The sequence below is a fragment of the Passer domesticus genome, unplaced genomic scaffold (genome assembly GCF_036417665.1).
Source record: "Passer domesticus isolate bPasDom1 unplaced genomic scaffold, bPasDom1.hap1 HAP1_SCAFFOLD_288, whole genome shotgun sequence".
Lineage (NCBI taxonomy): Eukaryota > Metazoa > Chordata > Aves > Passeriformes > Passeridae > Passer > Passer domesticus.
In genome coordinates, this window is record NW_026990067.1 from 23,324 (window position 1) to 40,883 (window position 17,560).

Consider the following 17,560-nt stretch of genomic DNA (forward strand, 5'->3'; position numbering starts at 1 on the left):
TTTACAGACTTTAAAACCATCAAAAATGTGTCCAAATGCCTCTTGCTTCAACTCTCTATAAAATTTTAATGACTGTGCTCCTGTTAAGTAAATATTTGAAACAGAAAAATAACCAGTACTACATTTGCTTTTTTTTCCTTTTTTTAAACAATAAATAAGCAACTTTGTTGTTGTTTTTTTTTTTTTAAACAAGAATGAAATATAAACTTTGCACATCCAAAATACAATATACAACTTATTTCCAAAAGGACTTCCAGATGACAGAAACAGTAAAACCAGGTGATGAACTGAAGTTTTCCTATAGAGACCAGGTGATGTTGCAGCTTTTTCTTCCAAGTTCCACAATTCCCTGATGGATTTTCCTACTTGGAGTGTGAGGTGTGAGGCTCCAGGGTTGGATTTTGGTCAGAGCCTGGTGGGACCAACATTTGGTGGTGGTAAATTTGTTACCTTTAAGACTGACAAAGTGTGAATGTCCCCAAGACACCGAGGTGAATTTATCTTTTTGGGAAGGCTGATGGGGGTAAGGCCAAGGAGGATTTTTGGACTTAAACCAGATTTTATCCAGCTGAAATGGATCGTGTCCCCTTCCAAAAGAACCAAAGGTTGTGAGGGCTGTGTGGCCAAAACCAGGAGAGCAGAGGTAAACAATTATCTACAAATGAAGTTGGATCAGTTTTCCGTAACGCAGGAAACGAGAGATTCCCATAAAAAGGATTTGTTGTCAAGCTCCCCTCAGAAACCCAGGTGAGCACAGAGCTGCAGGGGAGCACACAAAGCTCATGAACAAAGCCCTCTGAGGTGTCCCAGCAGCTCCCTGCCCTGCCTCATGTGGAGTGCAGCTGGCTTTGTCTCTCAGTCTCAGCTTTCCTCTCCTGCCTGTGGGTCATGGCAGCCCAAAATGTGATTTTTTTCAGCACTTCCTGCAGAAGTTTGGATGGCAAGCAGGGAATTTGCTTCTCCAAGAGAGCTGCGTTCTTCCCAATGCAGTCAAGACACAGCCTGGGGAAGGGAAATAGAAAAAAAAAAAGAAAAATTGAAGTAAATGGTTTATATTCTAACAAATTACCCCTAGCAAAAGCTGATGTGCATTAATTACAGGTGTTAATTACAGGTGCAGGGAATTACACAGCACCAGTGATTCAACTGCTGTGCAGCATCACACACGGAAGGGCTCAGGTATTTCCTGAGGAGGAAATTGGATATTTCACCCAGTTTCTGCAGGAGCAGGTGGCTAAAACTCAGCTGGGGCAGTGGGAGGTGTCCTGCCCATGGAACACGATGGGATTTAAGCCCAGCCTAAACCATTCTGGGATCTGTAACTCCAACTCACCTGAGCAGGGAATAAGGCTGAGTCTGAAATATCAACAAGTCACTGCAGTGACCCTGGGCAAGAGAAGAACAGAACCATTGGAATGGCAAACAACTTCTCCACCTCAGCACTTCTCTACATTAATGTCACATTTATTACCACGGGCAGGATTCAGAAATATTCTCCTTGACCAATTCTTTATAAGGAACCTGAATTACAAATTCCTTTTTGCTCTGTCAGTCAAGAAAGCCTCAGGTGGGGATTCCTCAGTGGAATCAGTGGTGTGTAAATTATAATTAATTTATAATCTGTGGTGTGTAAAATACTGTGATTTCCTCAGTGGTGTGTAATTTAAAATGGTTTCAGTTACCAATTTGATCAAATTGTTTGATACAAACTCAATCTGATTTGTTTTTTTTTTTCCAATTAAGATCCTATATGGATTTTAATTGAAAAATTAAAATAAATCAATTAATATATTTACATACTGAAGTTTTCCTATAGAGACCAGGTAATGCTGCAGCTTTTTCTTCCAAGTTCAATTATTTTTTCAATTAATATATTTATTAATATATAATCATTTCATTTATATATTTGCCCAGAGGTTTTGGACTCCCCATCTGTGGAAGTGTCCAAGGCCAGGCTGGATGATGCCTGGAGCAACCTGGAATAGTGGGAGGTGTCCCTGCCCAGGCAGGGGTGGATTAAATGGACTTTAAGGCCCCTCCCAGCTAAAACCACTCCATAATTTGATATTAATTATAATTCTGCCAGTGATGGGATTTGCTGTTCAGTTTACTGACCGTGTCCATAAAAAGCAAATCATCTTTGCTGCCCCCAAACACCATCACTTCTCCCTCCTGCCCGAGGCAGGCTGTGTGCCACAACCTGCAAATCAAACCACAAACACAATGAGGGCCCAAGGAACAAGGACTTGGGGTTAGCAGCAAGACAGAACCGTTATTTCAGAGGTAAAAAAGAACACCATACAATTTATTACTTGTTTGTTTAATAATATAAAATAAGAGAGCAATGTGACTCCCCAGCTCATGAGAGTTATCTTCATACAGACCAATATATTTTGTCATTATTTGACTTTTCTGTATTCTGGGCATTTAAACTTTGTCTTATTTATCACCACAGTGGAAAATTTTTGGCAACTCTACAAACCAAGCTTTTGGCAAGCTTTTCCTTTTGCAATTTTCCACTTTCTTTGGTTGAGAAGCACAATTTGCTTGTGGCTTTCAGCCTGGGGGGGTTCTCAGTGCTGACACAGATCCCTGAGCACTTGGATCTCCAGTTCTCCTGTTCCAGTCCTTCCCTTCCCCCAGAGATTCCTGGGATCACTTGCTGTGAGTCAGTAACTTCCAGCACACCAAGGAAGTTTAATCATAAAGACCCCACAAAAGCAAAGCCTGACTTTATAACTTTCAGAAAGATCCTGCCCCTTCAGCAGCCACCCCTGGTGGGGATCTCTTTTTCATGATTAGATTTTTCTGCTCTGTCACCACTGCTGATGGACTTCAGAGCCACTGAACCAGAGTCAAACACACCACTGAAGTTTCATGCAAAAATCAACGTCCCCACTTTGCTTCTCCCTTCACATCAGTCCTTAGCAGGTTCCTCACCTTTTCCCTTCCTCATACCTGTGACAGATCTGTCTCTGCCTGCTCTGCATTAGGGAAACTCTGGGCTTGGTCACGGAGAACACGGGGAAGCCTTTCCTGCCTGGGCTCTGGTGACATCCTAGCTTGCAACCTGAGGCTTTTCCTACTGCCTGAGAGCTCCTGGCCTCCCATGGGCTGCTCTAACTTATCACCTAAACATTCTAACAAAGCACGTTATTCAATCACACAGGGCTCTTCAGCACAGCAACAGCATCACAAGGCAATGAAAACAGGGCAATCCAGGGGGTAAACACTTTGTTCTGTTTCAACCCAGCGTGCAGAACTGAAACTGATGGACAGGGGGAGGAACAGTATTTTGTGTCAATTATAGAAATGAAAACAGGAGAATCCAGGGGTTAAACACTTTGTTTCAACCCAGCATGCAAAACTAAAATTGATGGACAGGGGGAGGAATAGTATTTTATATCAATTATAGGAATGAAAACAGGAGAATCCAGGGGTTAAACACTTTGTTCTCTGTTTCAACCCAGCATGCACAACTGAAATTGATGGACAGAAGGAGGAACAGTATTTTCTATCAATTACAGCAATGAAAACAGGGCAATCCAGGGGTTAAACACTTTCTTTCAACCCAGCATGCAGAACTGAAACTGATGGACAGAGGGAGGAACACTATTTTCTATGAATTATGGGAATGAAAACAGGAGAATCCAGGGGTTAAACACTTTGTTCTCTGTTTCAACCCGGCATGCAAAAGGTTGGCTGAGTAAAACTGATGGACAGAAAAAGGAACAGTATTTTCTACCAGTTATGGGAATGAAAACATTGGGAATCTAGGAGTTAATTTTTTTCTCTATTTCAACCCAGCATGCAAAACTAAAATTGATGGACAGAGAGAGGAACAGTATTTTCTACCAATTCAGGATCACCTGAGAAGGCAATTCTATAGAAATTGCTAAAAGTGGAGGGTGAAGGAAATTATTCTTTACAGAATTTACGCAGGGAATCAGAGCTGCAGAAGCATCAGGAAAAGACCCTAATAAATTTCATTACAAAGTAATATATAAAAGAAGTACACAGAGATGTGTTACTGCTCTGCATCTGAAGAGCAACTGAACTGATTTAAAACCTTCCCAGCTGCAGAAAATAAAATTATGGTACAAATACTTGACACTTAAGCAGTTCAGTGCATGGACAGGCCTTTGGTGTGGCTCCTTTTATCCACCCCAAACCCCCAGGACACATCCCAGTGTCACCTGGAGCAGGTGGCATCCCTGGACACATCCCAGTGTCACCTGGAGCAGGTGACCCCTGGACACATCCCAGTGTCACCTGGAGCAGGTGGCATCCCTGGACACATCCCAGTGTCACCTGGAGCAGGTGGCATCCCTGGACACATCCCAGTGTCACCTGGAGCAGGTGGCATCCCTGGACACATCCCAGTGTCACCTGGAGCAGGTGGCATCCCTGGACACATCCCAGTGTCACCTGGAGCAGGTGCATCCCTGGACACATCCCAGTGTCACCTGGAGCAGGTGGCATCCCTGGACACATCCCAGTGTCACCTGGAGCAGGTGACCCCCTGGACACATCCCAGTGTCACCTGGAGCAGGTGGCATCCCTGGACACATCCCAGTGTCACCTGGAGCAGGTGACCCCCTGGACACATCCCAGTGTCACCTGGAGCAGGTGACCCCCTGGACACATCCCAGTGTCACCTGGAGCAGGTGGCTCCCCTGGACACATCCCAGTGTCACCTGGAGCAGGTGGCATGCCTGGACACATCCCAGTGTCACCTGGAGCAGGTGGCATCCCTGGACACATCCCAGTGTCACCTGGAGCAGGTGCATCCCTGGACACATCCCAGTGTCACCTGGAGCAGGTGACCCCTGGACACATCCCAGTGTCACCTGGAGCAGGTAGCATCCCTGGACACATCCCAGTGTCACCTGGAGCAGGTGGCATCCCTGGACACATCCCAGTGTCACCTGGAGCAGGTGGCATCCCTGGACACATCCCAGTGTCACCTGGAGCAGGTGACCCCCTGGACACATCCCAGTGTCACCTGGAGCAGGTGGCCCTGCCTTGGCAGGGGGCTGCACTGGAGGAGCTCCAGAGCTCCCTTCCAACCTTAAAACTCTGGGACTTGCTGGAAAAACCCCGGAGGTTTTGGGCTTTGCTTGAAGGAGGGGAGGTCCTTTAGTGGCAGGAAGATTTAGGTGCAGGGAAGCTCCTCAGCCCAAATCCCAGATCCCCCTGGGAAGCCCTGGGACTCAGGGATCCCTGTCCCTCCCAGGCACGGAGTTATTCCAGCTGAGCTGCTGCTCCTGGGGCTGCTCCCCAGCACATCCCAGCAAAAGCCCAGCACAGGGAAGGGCTGGGAGGCCCCAGAAGTGAGCCCAGAGCCCTGCTGCTCCTGCTGTGCTGGGTTTAAAGACTGCTAAATCCTGAAGTAGCATAAAAATATCCCTGATCATAAATTGAGTATTTCATGTGGCTGGGGGCTGAGTTTATTTGGGCTTGGAAGGGTCTGAAGGGTAAGAAGGCAGAAAAGTTGGTTTAGCTGTGGCTGTTGTGTTTAGGAGACAGCCCAGAACAGGATAAAACAGGAAGAAAATTAATGGAAGTGAAGATATTTCAGTAACAAGGCAGGGAGCAGAGCAGAGCTGAACATTTTTGTATCAGAAAAAAAGGATATAAAACTGATATATTATGATATAAATATTGCAATAATCATATAATAAATAAAATAATAAACATATTGTGATATATATATATGAAATGATATAAAATTGTGCTGGGAGATCCTGGGTGAATGCAGAGAATTAACTCATTGAAAATCTCAATATTTACTATCTACAGCAAATCAGTTCAATAGTTTTTAACTCAGAAACACAGATAATTCTTCAAACACTGGGTTAAGACTCAATTTTGCCTTTGAACCCTGAAAGAGGAATCAGCTTTTTCATGGTTGTCTCCTCCCCTGTTTCTAATAATTTATAAATATTAATGAGCTTTTATTATTATTCCCTTGGTTATTTATTCCTCCAATTTTTATGGTTTGTTTATAGAACAATAATTTGGCTACAGAGCACCAGGTCAGCTGGACATCCAGATCCTTCACCACAAAAAACATCTTTTCATGCAAATAAGCATCAAATACACAAATTAAAAATTAGGTATATGGTAAAAAAGGCGTTAAAGCAAACTGCATTAATGTTCTAAAATATTCTTTAAAAATACAGTTCAAGAATTTAAAAACTGGTTCATTTTGAAAAGGATTCCATTTCAGCCCCCACAATTTCTGTTTCTGTACCTGGGCCTGCTCTTGGGCAGATGGGTGAGCTGCTTCCATCCATTTGTTGCAATGCTGTGGATCCAGCCATCACCTGCAGTGTGAGAATGCTCATTAATGGGGCTTTTGGGATAAAAAAATACCTTTTTATTCATGCAAACAGCTCTAAGAGCATGATTATTTAGGTAGCAGGAACATCAGCCCTTCATGAAGCTGCATCTTTTCACACTTGTGATTTAATGTTATCTCAGAACCCTCCCTGCACTGGAATTAAAACACACCCAATCCCTTTCTTTTGGGTAAATTGAGAAAACCACCTCCTCCCAGTGGACTTATCTGTGAAATTATTATTTATCTTCAAATTATTTTTGCCAGTTTCAGTTTTTCTCATGGAAACAATCAGCCTTTTCTACAAAAGCAACTGCTATCAACCATCCCAAACCCTGCTTGTGTGATGTGAAATTCACAAGAGAATGAGAGTTATTTCTGTTACTCTGAATTACTCACTCAAAGGAACATTATCAGAGCTTAGTCCACCAAACAGGAAAAGCCTGTCATCCCCTATGGGGGTCAGCGTGTGCCAGGAGCGATCTCTGGGCTTCTCTCCACTGATATTAATCCTGGGGAAACAAAGAAACAAAACCCCAAATCTTCAAACAATGCTGCAAATGTTTAATTGTTTCATTCAAATTAATTCGGCAGAAAATTTCGGTTTGTCCTACAACCACCGTGGGTGTTTCCCAGTGAAAAAAAAAAAGATTAAATACACAATTAAATTCCATGTACATGTAGGGAAACAGTTAATTGAGACAAAATTGATGAACCCTGAGGGGCTACAGGCTCTCCACTCCAAGGAAGAGGATTTGAAATGACACAAGGATTTGTGGTTTTACCTCTGATCCAAAAGCTACCACCTCTTCAACCTGGGGCTCACCCAGACTTTGAAATAAATGTTAGTAAAGAGGGGATTGCCTAAGTACAGAACAGATGGAGGTTTATTATTGATAAAATCTCATTTGGGATCTATTTCAGATGAGCTGTATTGAAATTGATTTTGTTTTAGTTGGGTTTGCTTGAGAATGTGAACAGTAAAGATCCTGATATCCCAAAAAAACAGTTTATCAGAGATAATTAAAAGGGATTGCAAAAGTGCCCTGCTAAATTTGGCACTTGCAAGTTGCAATATTTGTTTGAATCCAAGTGAAGAAAAGAGGCTTCTAAAATTGGCCAAGGGCTTTGATGGTTTAAAAAATATCAAAATATCAAACAGATACTGATAACGGATAAAATTTCAATTTTCATGCACAAGAAATGATGAGTACCAGAAATAACCAAATATTGAATGAGTTTAGTAGAGCTCAAGCAACTTCTGGGCAGTGGCAGCTGAAGTGAATTTTGCAATCTGCTGCTGGATGCTAATCCTGGGTTAGCAGATTCATACTGTGCAATTCCTTAAGAAAGCTGGGTAGAGTTGAGTAAGAAAAAAGACCTGACTGGTTAAAAATGAAATCATTATCTATTAATAAGTAGTTATTGGCTCCTTTGTGATCAGAGGAATAAGTAATAATAATAAATACAAACACTTATTCTCCTGTGAGGTGCCAACAATAGCAGATACTGTGAAAATTCTTCTTTTCCCCCAATATCTTTTTTTTTTTTTCAGTCTCAAATCTTTTTTTTCAGTCTGTCAAAGACTCTTTGCAGAGGTGCTGCAACAGCTGAACAGAAGATTCCTAAATTTACAGTGATGCAATATATAAGTATATAAATATTAAATATTTAAATTTATATATTTAATATATACATTTACAGTGATCCAATATACACATATATAAATATTTATATATATACTATACTAAATAATGGATAAATCTTATGAGCTTTTCTTGGACCACAATATAGAAATAATTTGAATTTTGGAAAAATCTTCATTTTTTAAGGATTTCATGGCCTTTTATGGAAGAGACCTTATCCCAATTTGTGCTGTAACTACAGACAGTAAACCCAGCATTCCAAAAGCCCTAAAACCTGGAATTCCATCTGGATAAATGCAGCCAGGCTGCAAATGAGGGTGTTAAATCACCCCACGCTGTGCTTTAGGCAGCACCATCCATGCTCTGGTGCAGGGCAGGAAAAGCTCAGTAACCACTATCAAAATTCAATTCCACTGAAATCCCAGCCCAGCAGCTGTTAGGAGTCCCCAAACCCTCATTCTCCTCTTGGAAAAGCTGCAGGAAAAGCTCTGGAACTATTTAACAATATGTTTCCATCTTCTAAATTCCATTTTAAGCATTACAAAAGCAAACCTACCTTCCAGACCAAGTCCAAGTGTCTAAATTCAGGCAGTGCAAATCATTCATTCTGGTTTGCTAAAACAAAGAAATAAAATCCCACTCGGGTTATTTTAAGCAAACAATAAACAAAATATTTCAGTGAGGCCTTCCTGGGACAGAATATTCCAAGTACCAATAGTTTGAAGAAATCTGTACCCACTTGCCTTAATATAAATCTGAATTATGTGGCAGATGAAAAGCTTTTCTCCTCACAAAAACCATGCAACTCTCAGGAAAGTGCCTGGCAGAAATATTTCCAGTCATGCAACAGCACTATGGGGCCAATTTTAGCTTCTAAAAGTGAAGAACTTTGTGGGGATTTATCCAGTTCCTGCAAATGTTTTTAACTTCCATCCACAGAACTCCTGGCAGGGCAATGCAGAAGGTGTTTTACTCTCCTATTGTTGCCTGGTGTTATTTTCCTTGACATTGTGATCAGAAGTTTGGATCCTCCTGTCTGGTCACTACTCCTTGGAGTATCCTGGTAGTGCTGCACTCTGGGTATTCCCAGGAACGTCCATCATTTGTGCTTTTCCCTGTTTTCCTTTCACAAAGTGACCACCAGCAAGGTTTTAGGACCTTCTAGCATTTGCCATCAAATAAAATGGGAAATCTTTCCTCTTGCTTATCTGCCTGGGCTTTGAGATGGAGGAAGTCTCTGCCTGCCTTGGGGTGGTGGAGAAGGTGACAAAAGGAATTCTTTGCTTGCCTGGGAGCTGTGATTCCCCTGGGAACTACAAAAACCATCTGGGAAGTAGGGAAATGTTTCTTGCCTTACCTTCCAACTCCTTTTCTCCCTGGGCAGTCCATAGTTCTATTAGAAAAAGCCTTTCTCCAGCTTGCAGATCCTCTGAGGCAGAACTAGGCTGAAAGGAGTGCTTGTGCCCCAGCAGTGAGGCTGAGCGACCCCCAGAGCTGCCCAGCAGAGCTCTGGAAGTCTCTCAGGGATTTCAGGGATGCTACAACCTCCTCTGCCAAGCACTGCTAACCCTGCTGGGCTGGGAAGGGAATGGGAAGAGCATTTTGGGGAGGGCAACAGGGTAAAGACGAGCAGATTGTCAGGGTTTGGGGCATTGCCTAAAAACAACCTAAAACCAACCAAGTGTGCTCCAGCTGACAGCCAGGGCAACAGATCTGTCTTCCATGACACCTCTCTCCAGTTCCCTACTGCTCCTGGTGCCTTTGAAGGGCATGAGGGGATCAAATCATCCAAGCTGAAAGCAAAATGCAGTTGGGATCTTCTGTACATTTGGGGCAAACCCAACATCCTGGCCTCTGCAACTGGAAATACTCAATCATGTGGGAGTAACACAATTTGATATAAAGGATATCTATCAAAGGAAGTTGCTGTTATGGTGAAAATTGAGGTTTCAAGAGGATCCTGTTCAAGACCTCCTTGCTGACTTTCCTTTCCTGGGCATTAGGCAGAAGATGGAGAAATTCTCTTTCCTGCTCCCTGGGAAATCAAAAAATCTTTGCATTCTCATGGTTCAACAGCTGGGCAGATGCAGAATTACAGCAACCTCATTCTGAATTCAAAACAGCACCAACTGTCCAAGACTGAGGCCTTGAACAAGAGCACCTTTCTACCCAACCCCTCTGGGAAGCTGGAACCACACAGGTTTGCAGGACCATCACTGGCCACACAGCTCTCCTGCAGCTTCTCGTGCACTTCTCTGTCCTGCTCTATTTCATCACTCTGCTGCCAATCCTAAAAGGATTTTTAACAGGCTTTAGAGCACCAAGGCTCCTAGGAGGGCTGGGATTTCCCTTGGAGCTCCAAGGGCTCCTGAGGCACTCTGCTTATCTCTGGCAAGCTGATGTCTTGGCAGCCCAGTGCACGTTAGGCAGGAGCTGCTGGTCTCAGGATCAGCACCATCAGAGGCTTTAAGGGTGACATTATTCCCAGCTCCCTGCTGGGACAGGGAATTCTGCAGCTCTCCCTCCTGGATTTACAAGCAAAAGCTATTCCAGCTCCAAGCTTTGCCAAGAGAAGGATTGCAGCTCCATGGATCTTCTGAGCTGAGCTGACAGGAAATATAAACATGCTTACATTAAGGCACCAGATGTGTGAAGAGCTGCTGCAAAGACTTTGCTTTGTTCACTTCATTCTCAACATGAAATTTTTCCACTTAAATCAAACATAAGACTCACATCAACTTCTGGACTAACTCTCCTTCCTTCCCACTTTCTCCCATTTCTGTTTTTCCGGGGGCTTACCTGAAGGAACTGAGTCCACATAACACTTCTGAGCCTGTTTTCAAATGATTCCTGGTACAACTGATTCTCATCATCATCATCATCACCATCATCATCTTCTTTTACCAGTTCTAGCTCCAAGTTTGGAAAAAGGTTCCCTTTCCTCCCAGAAAGATGAATAGGAGAAGCCTCATGACACTTCCTGGCCCTTTCTGGTTCCTTGCAGAGCCTTTTCCCTGGGAAGATTTGTATTATGGTGAACTAGAAGGAGAAGGAGGAGCAGAGCAACCCCGTGCTTGCTCCTTAATTTCTGGAGAAAAGCAAAACTTCATCCTTTGGGGAGGAATTATTCCTGGTGTCAGGAAATTTACTGGTTTTCTGCTGTCTTTAGCTTTTTCTTTTCATGACTTACATTAATTCCTCAAGCCCCAGTGAATGCTCCCTCACTTTTATGTTTCCTTCCATTTATTTCTAGGATAGAAAATGGATCAATAATAATCACCAAGGTGAAAATTACACTTGCTGCTCTCCTACAGAATTAAACACAGCTTTCCACAATTTCACTCTTCTCTGACACAGGTTCCCAAGTGGTTTCACTGAAATTTAGCAAGTTTTTAAGGAAGCTGAAGAGAAAAACCTTTTAAGATCAGAATGCTGCAGTCAAACAGAGTTACACAGAAGCCTGAGGGCAAATCCTCTGAGGGCAGTGGAGGAGTGGCAGGTGAGCTCCAGCTAAATCAGAATTTCCCTGGCAGAGGCTGCAAGGAACCCCAGCTGGGGTTGGAGAGCAGTTCAGCACCCCGGGGTGGGCACAGAGCCCTCCCTGGCAGAGCCCTGGGGGAGGAGGAGCTGCCAGGGCAGGACCAAATCATCCAAGGGGCCTTCACAGCCCCACTTGTGGGCTTTTCCCTGAGGGAGGAGCAGCACTTGGCTGTGGTCAGCAAGGGTTCAGCTGTGGGCACACAGGACAGGGCACACTCAGGGCAAGGATAACCCTGATTTTTCACTCTCTTCAGATCTCTTTATTTCCTGCAGTTATCTGCAAACCCACTTTGTCCAAACCTACAGCTCTGGGAGGTGCTGAGTGCAGCTCTCTCAGGCTTGAGGAACAATTCCAGAGATCCTGAATCAAAGGTCACATAATGGCAGGAACAAACAGGATCCATTTTCATTATTTTCTTTTCTGTTTGCTCTGGAAAGGCACTTAAATAAAACCTTCCTGCAGGTGTGGGAAGTGGCTGGACATGGTGTGGTCACTGAGCAGCAGGAGTGGAAGGAGTGCAGATTAGCCAAAGGAATATTCCAGCAGGAAAATCAGGGAATGGGGAACAAAATGCAGTTTTACACTGCTTTGTTTGCCAGGATTTGGGAATACAAGGGTGAGGCTGTGGCAGCTTTCCAAGGTGGAGCTGGAATATGTTCATTGCCAAACTAATTCCTTTTCTTTTTCAGACCAGAACTACAGGAACACAGCACTGGGGGCTCTCAGAAGCTTCTTCACTGTCAGTTTTGGAGATAGAAAACATCCAGGCTCATCCTCTAGCTGAGTAGGATTAAAGGTTCTAAATCAGCTGCAGTGAAAAGAGCTAAAAACTTCAATTAAAATAAAACACACAAGTGCAGAGTCACTGACATTGGGAGGGTTTTTAACTTGCCTTACAGGATCTGTTTCTTACATCAACGCTTCAGCAGAGAGGAACTGAGTAGAAAATCTCCTTTAATTAGCACTGGAGAAATTCCAAGTGCTGCTGAGAGGTCTGAGTATCTCCCTGCTTTAATCAGGGGGGTGGTGCCTATGGCTTTTTGCAGTTAAAAAGAGTCAGGAAGAGTAAAAATTACACAGCCACAATCCAACCCTACATTATTTATGCACAGATTGCATCCTTTTGTCTATGACCTCTTCCAGACATCTCTATTTCAGTCACTTATGTGCAAAAAGTGGCAAAATTCAATTAGAAAACCAACTCAAATCTGTTATTTACCACACAGTCATCTGTGTTTTACCTTTTTTGGGACAATCATTAACATTACAGACAGAAATATTCTTCTTTTTGTAGAGGGTGATGACAAGCAGCATCCTGGATTCAGAGCCCTGAACATCCAGGTTAGGCCAAAGACATTTGGGATTTTTTTTTCCTACTACAAAATGACAAGGAAAACAAAAAAAGAAAACTGCCAGGAGAATAATATGACTGCTAAGAAAATATTGAATTACCAGCACTCGTCCTCCAAAGATGTAACCTTTATTTCCCAGCACAGCACATGTGTGAGCTGCTCGAGGCTGAGGTGGATCTCCACCCTGAAAGAAGCAAAAGAATCCTTCAGAACACCAGAAACCTCCTGGACAGTTTTATTTTCTGACCTACAAATCATCAGGAACTGCTACTAAAACCTCTGGAAATCACAACATAAAATTTGATGCTATATCCACGTGCCCAAAAGTGCTGCCTGTGTAAATCAGAACTGAAGGTGGCAAAACTGGCTTTTACTTTGCAATGGTAATTTTACATTTTGCATCTGGTTTTACAGGGATTTTAGAACACCTTGTGAAGACCATAAAAAGCTGCCAGACACTGGAACCACACAGTTTAAAATATATTAAATATTAAAAATATACAACTTCTGCTGAGTTCTTACATAAACTCACCTGGATTTTATGAACTTTAGAGAACATTTTCATCTCAGTAAGGCAGAGCTCTCCTGTTACATGTGACAGGTTATCCATGGTAATTACACATGGATACAGATTTCCAGAGGGCTGGAGGAACTGGGAATGTTCACTGGAGAGGAGAAGGCTCCAGGGAGAGCTCAGAGCCCCTGGCAGGGCCTGAAGGGGCTCCAGGAGAGCTGCAGAGGGACTGGGGACAAGGCATGGAGGGACAGGACACAGGGAATGGCTCCCACTGCCAGAGGGCAGGGATGGGTGGGAGATTGGGAACTGGGAATTCCCACATTTGCTGTGGCTGCCCCTGGATTCCAGAAGTGCCCAGGGCCAGGCTGGACAGGGATTGGAGCAGCCTGGGACAGTGGAAGGTGTCCCCAGTTTTCTAAAGCACAATAATTATTCAAAAGTCAGTAAAATCCCAGCAGTGTCAAGATGTGAGACTGAAAACCACTCACTCGAATTGTGGGTTGAGACCAAGTCTGTGTGGTTGTATCAAAAACATGAACATCATTGTGCCATCCCCAGAAAATCTGCCCCTCCTAAAAAAAAAAAAAAAGAAGAAGAAATTAAAGAAAAATATGGATTTTATTTTAATATTATTCTGCTTAGTGAAGGACACAAACCTGGAAGGGATCTGTGCAAACAGAAAATACACTAAACCAGGCAATTTCATGAAAAGGTGTGGTGATATTTTAAGAATGCTGCAGCAGCTTAGATTCACTTGAAGGTCAGCAGCACCCAGGGATTTTCAGGCTGCTAACACCTGAAAATTGGCTTTGGGCCCCAACATCAGACACTGCAGCAAATTTCACCTTCTAAATTTTGTTGTAACACAGTGAGAAATTAAGAGATTGTAAAAAACCAATTCTTGGGTGTCAGTCTTTAATATTTGATGTCAGGAGCTTCCTGTCAATACTCTGCTCAGTCATCTTTGTACTAATTATAAGGAATTACTGTAGGAAAGTTGATAATCCAAGCATCCTTCTGGAAAGTAGTTCAATAAATTAAGTCAGAGTATTTGTCAGCCAGACTTGGGAAGCTATAAAATACCTAATGTTTCTTCAAAGAAATAAACTATAAAAATTATTAAATTAAATTATAAAAATTATTAATTTTTTTCTGGGATTTTCAGCTTTAAAATAAGCCTTCAGATTAAAATCTTGCCTTTTTTCTGCTTTGACAGCATTTAATTCACTGCACTCCAAGCCCAGCACTGGGAGTTTGGAATATGTGGAACAACCACCACTCCCTACGTGCAGTATCTGGAATTTCAGACCTAAAAAAGATTCCAAATTTGCATTTCTGCTGATGCTATAAATAAAAGAAAAATCAGATTTTCATGCTCATCAAGGGTGGTAAAAAGGATCTTTTTTCCCCAATCAGAAAGCAGCAATGAGTGGGAATGGGGACAAATCTCTTACCCAAAACGCATCGTGGACATCGAAACAATCACTGAGCTCGTTGTGCTTCCTGCAGCCATAACCTCCAAAATAAATGAGCCTGAAACAACAAAACCATTCGTCTGCAGATAACATGAAAATGAATAAGCTGCAGCAATGAATATTTTGGATTTATAGTGTTTATACAGCAGTAATATAAGCAATGAGAGTATTTAGTGTTGCACCTGCTGACGCAAACCCCAACAAGGCGAAGGTCACAGCCACGCCCTCAGCAAAGCTGCTGAAACCCACACAGGAAATCATTCAGGACACCTCCAAGTCTCTGCTCCTCTCCCCAAAAGTTCATTTCCCATGCTGTCCTCAGGCAAAAATGGGAAATAAACCCCAGGACAGTGAAATGCCTCCTTCTCTGCCTTCCCTAGTGAAGTTCACACGCACTTGCTGCATTTTTTGTTTTCTGTGTCCAATTTTTGGCAAGAAATGTTCCCAAGGTTTGTCCCACAGGACACAAAAAGTCTCTTTTTGGCTTAAAATAAAATTTTTCAACCAAGCATCACTGAACCTCCCATTGCAAGGATCCTCACACACCTCCCAGCCCAATATTCCCCCCAGGAAAGGGCCATTTATACAGAATATTTTTTTCCATCAAAGGGTTCCATTCTATCATCTACAACAGGTGATTTTCTAGCATGCAGGTGACACAATACTTTGAATAAATGCATTTAGTTTTGAATAATCTTGTGCTAACAGCTAGGGAGTTGTTCAAATATCTGTATTTTCTATCTCCTGCAGTTAAATTGAATTACAGAACCAAGATCTGGCACCCAGGGGCATTGCACAGCTTATGCAAAACCTCCTTGGATGTGGAGTCCAGAAAGACATAAATCATTTCCATCTGATAATGTGCACTATAAATCACATCCTGACTTGTTTGTAACAGGTTCAATAACAAATCTCTGACAGGGCACCTGCTTGTGATCACCTCTGCCACATGACCCAGACATTTTCCATAACAAACAGAAAATCTGGAGTATTTCTGTTTAGCCAAGTCTGTTTTCTAAACACACTTAGTCACTTTTGCAACACAAATGTCCAGGCTGACTCAGTCCCTGCAAGATAAAGATAATCCCTGAAATGCCTCTGCAACTGCCAGCTGTTAAAATCCTTGGGAATACACTGCATGGATTTACTGCAGGTAATAATTTAATGCTTAAAATAATGAACATTGCAGAGAAAATAATTTTATACTGGTTTTTAATGTGTTAAAATAATATAATAGATGCATGATAGCTTTCTGATGTGTAAAACATTCCACAAACTTGCCCTAGATATCCCAGCCCTCTCCTAAAGTGGGGTTTTATTTATTAGTTCAGCTCACACGTGAGAAAACTCTGGTACAAAGTTGTTACAAAATCCCCCAGCAAGTCCAGCTAAAAATCAGAGTTTCCTCTATCCCAACCCTGAGTTGTTTTCACTTTGTAACCCTTTCTCTCTGCAATTAACAGAAATTAATTATTTTGGATGTGTTACCTGTTTTTGTACACCCAGCAGGAAAGTTTGTCACGAGGTGTGGGAGGTTGACCTTTGAAATTTGTGATTTTTTTCCACCTGTAGGTTCCGGTTTTTGTTCTCAAATTGACATAATACAGCTTGAAAGGAAAGAAAAATGACAATGTTTTCAGAAAAAACACAAATCACCCCAGAAAAAAAACAACCCCCCACCCCCAGAAGCCTGGAAGTAACAGAGGAACTGGCAGTGAGTTTACAATGGCAAATACACCACAAAAACAAAGTTAAAATGGGAGAACTGGCAGAAAGTTTCACCAGAGGCTCCATTTCACTGATTTCCTAGTCAGGAGTCAACTCTGACTTGATTTATATTCCATTATGAGACAAATGATTTCATCTATTTTGTAATTCAGTTTTCAGTTACAAGGACAGCTGGTAGCTCTCTTTTAACCTTAATTATTACCTGATTATTTAAAGCAGTGAATTGCTATCAAAGAGCAAAAAGAAAAGTGATATTCAGAGATTAGTCTCAATTAAGGTTGTCAGAATATTTTTAAAAACCAATTGGGAAAGCACTGGCATAAATATAGAAGGTTTTAAAAAAATAAAGCTGTTCCTCAAATTTCTCTTTAATTCAAATACAAATACACCAAATAAACAGCAAGGTCAGTATTAATACTTATTAAAATACAATATTATGGGGGAAAAAAGACTACCATACCCGATTGCTGTATCCTTTATCATCAAATCCCCCAAAAATGTACAGCTTGCCATTGATGCTGGCCCCACAGCTGCCTGACATGGAGGTGGGTAACTCCCCTTCCATCAGGTGCATTGTCCTGCAATGAAAAAAAATACAATCAGTCCCTTCCAGTCTGCCAAAATGTAACAACCCCAAACAGATTTATTCAGAAGTTTTAGACTTCAAAGTTGAAAATACAGCTTGGGCCATAGCTGGAGTAGGAGCTGCAGGTGAAGTTGGGCTCCTGTGGTGGAAGAGAACTTCCAGGTGCATATTGTGTGTTTATAAAGTATCTTGATTTTTCTGGAGGTGAAATTCACATTAGGAAAGCTTTAGCAGAGCTGAAACGTTAATTACTCAGAATCTGGAAATATTATTAACTCCTTATTCAGAATCTGGAAATATTATTAACTCCAGGAACTCCTGAAATGAGAATCTGGCACTGCTGGGATGTCAGAAATGGAAAACTGAGGCTCT

At 42.3% G+C, this 17,560-nt stretch overlaps 1 protein-coding gene across 1 annotated transcript; it reads right to left on the minus strand.

The window, feature by feature from the left end:
• Positions 1-46: 46 nt before the first annotated feature.
• Positions 47-17,201, minus strand: LOC135292313 (kelch domain-containing protein 1-like). The gene is made up of 11 exons (XM_064406527.1): positions 17,063-17,201; positions 16,363-16,481; positions 14,854-14,932; positions 13,888-13,971; positions 12,983-13,066; positions 8,546-8,604; positions 6,743-6,855; positions 6,257-6,329; positions 2,116-2,200; positions 1,334-1,386; positions 47-1,002 (listed from the first exon to the last, which is right to left on the minus strand). The coding sequence occupies exons 1-11, from the start codon at positions 17,174-17,176 to the stop codon at positions 828-830; spliced, it is 1,038 nt and encodes a 345-aa protein (XP_064262597.1). The 5' UTR covers positions 17,177-17,201; the 3' UTR covers positions 47-827.
• Between the last annotated feature and the right edge of the window lie 359 nt (positions 17,202-17,560).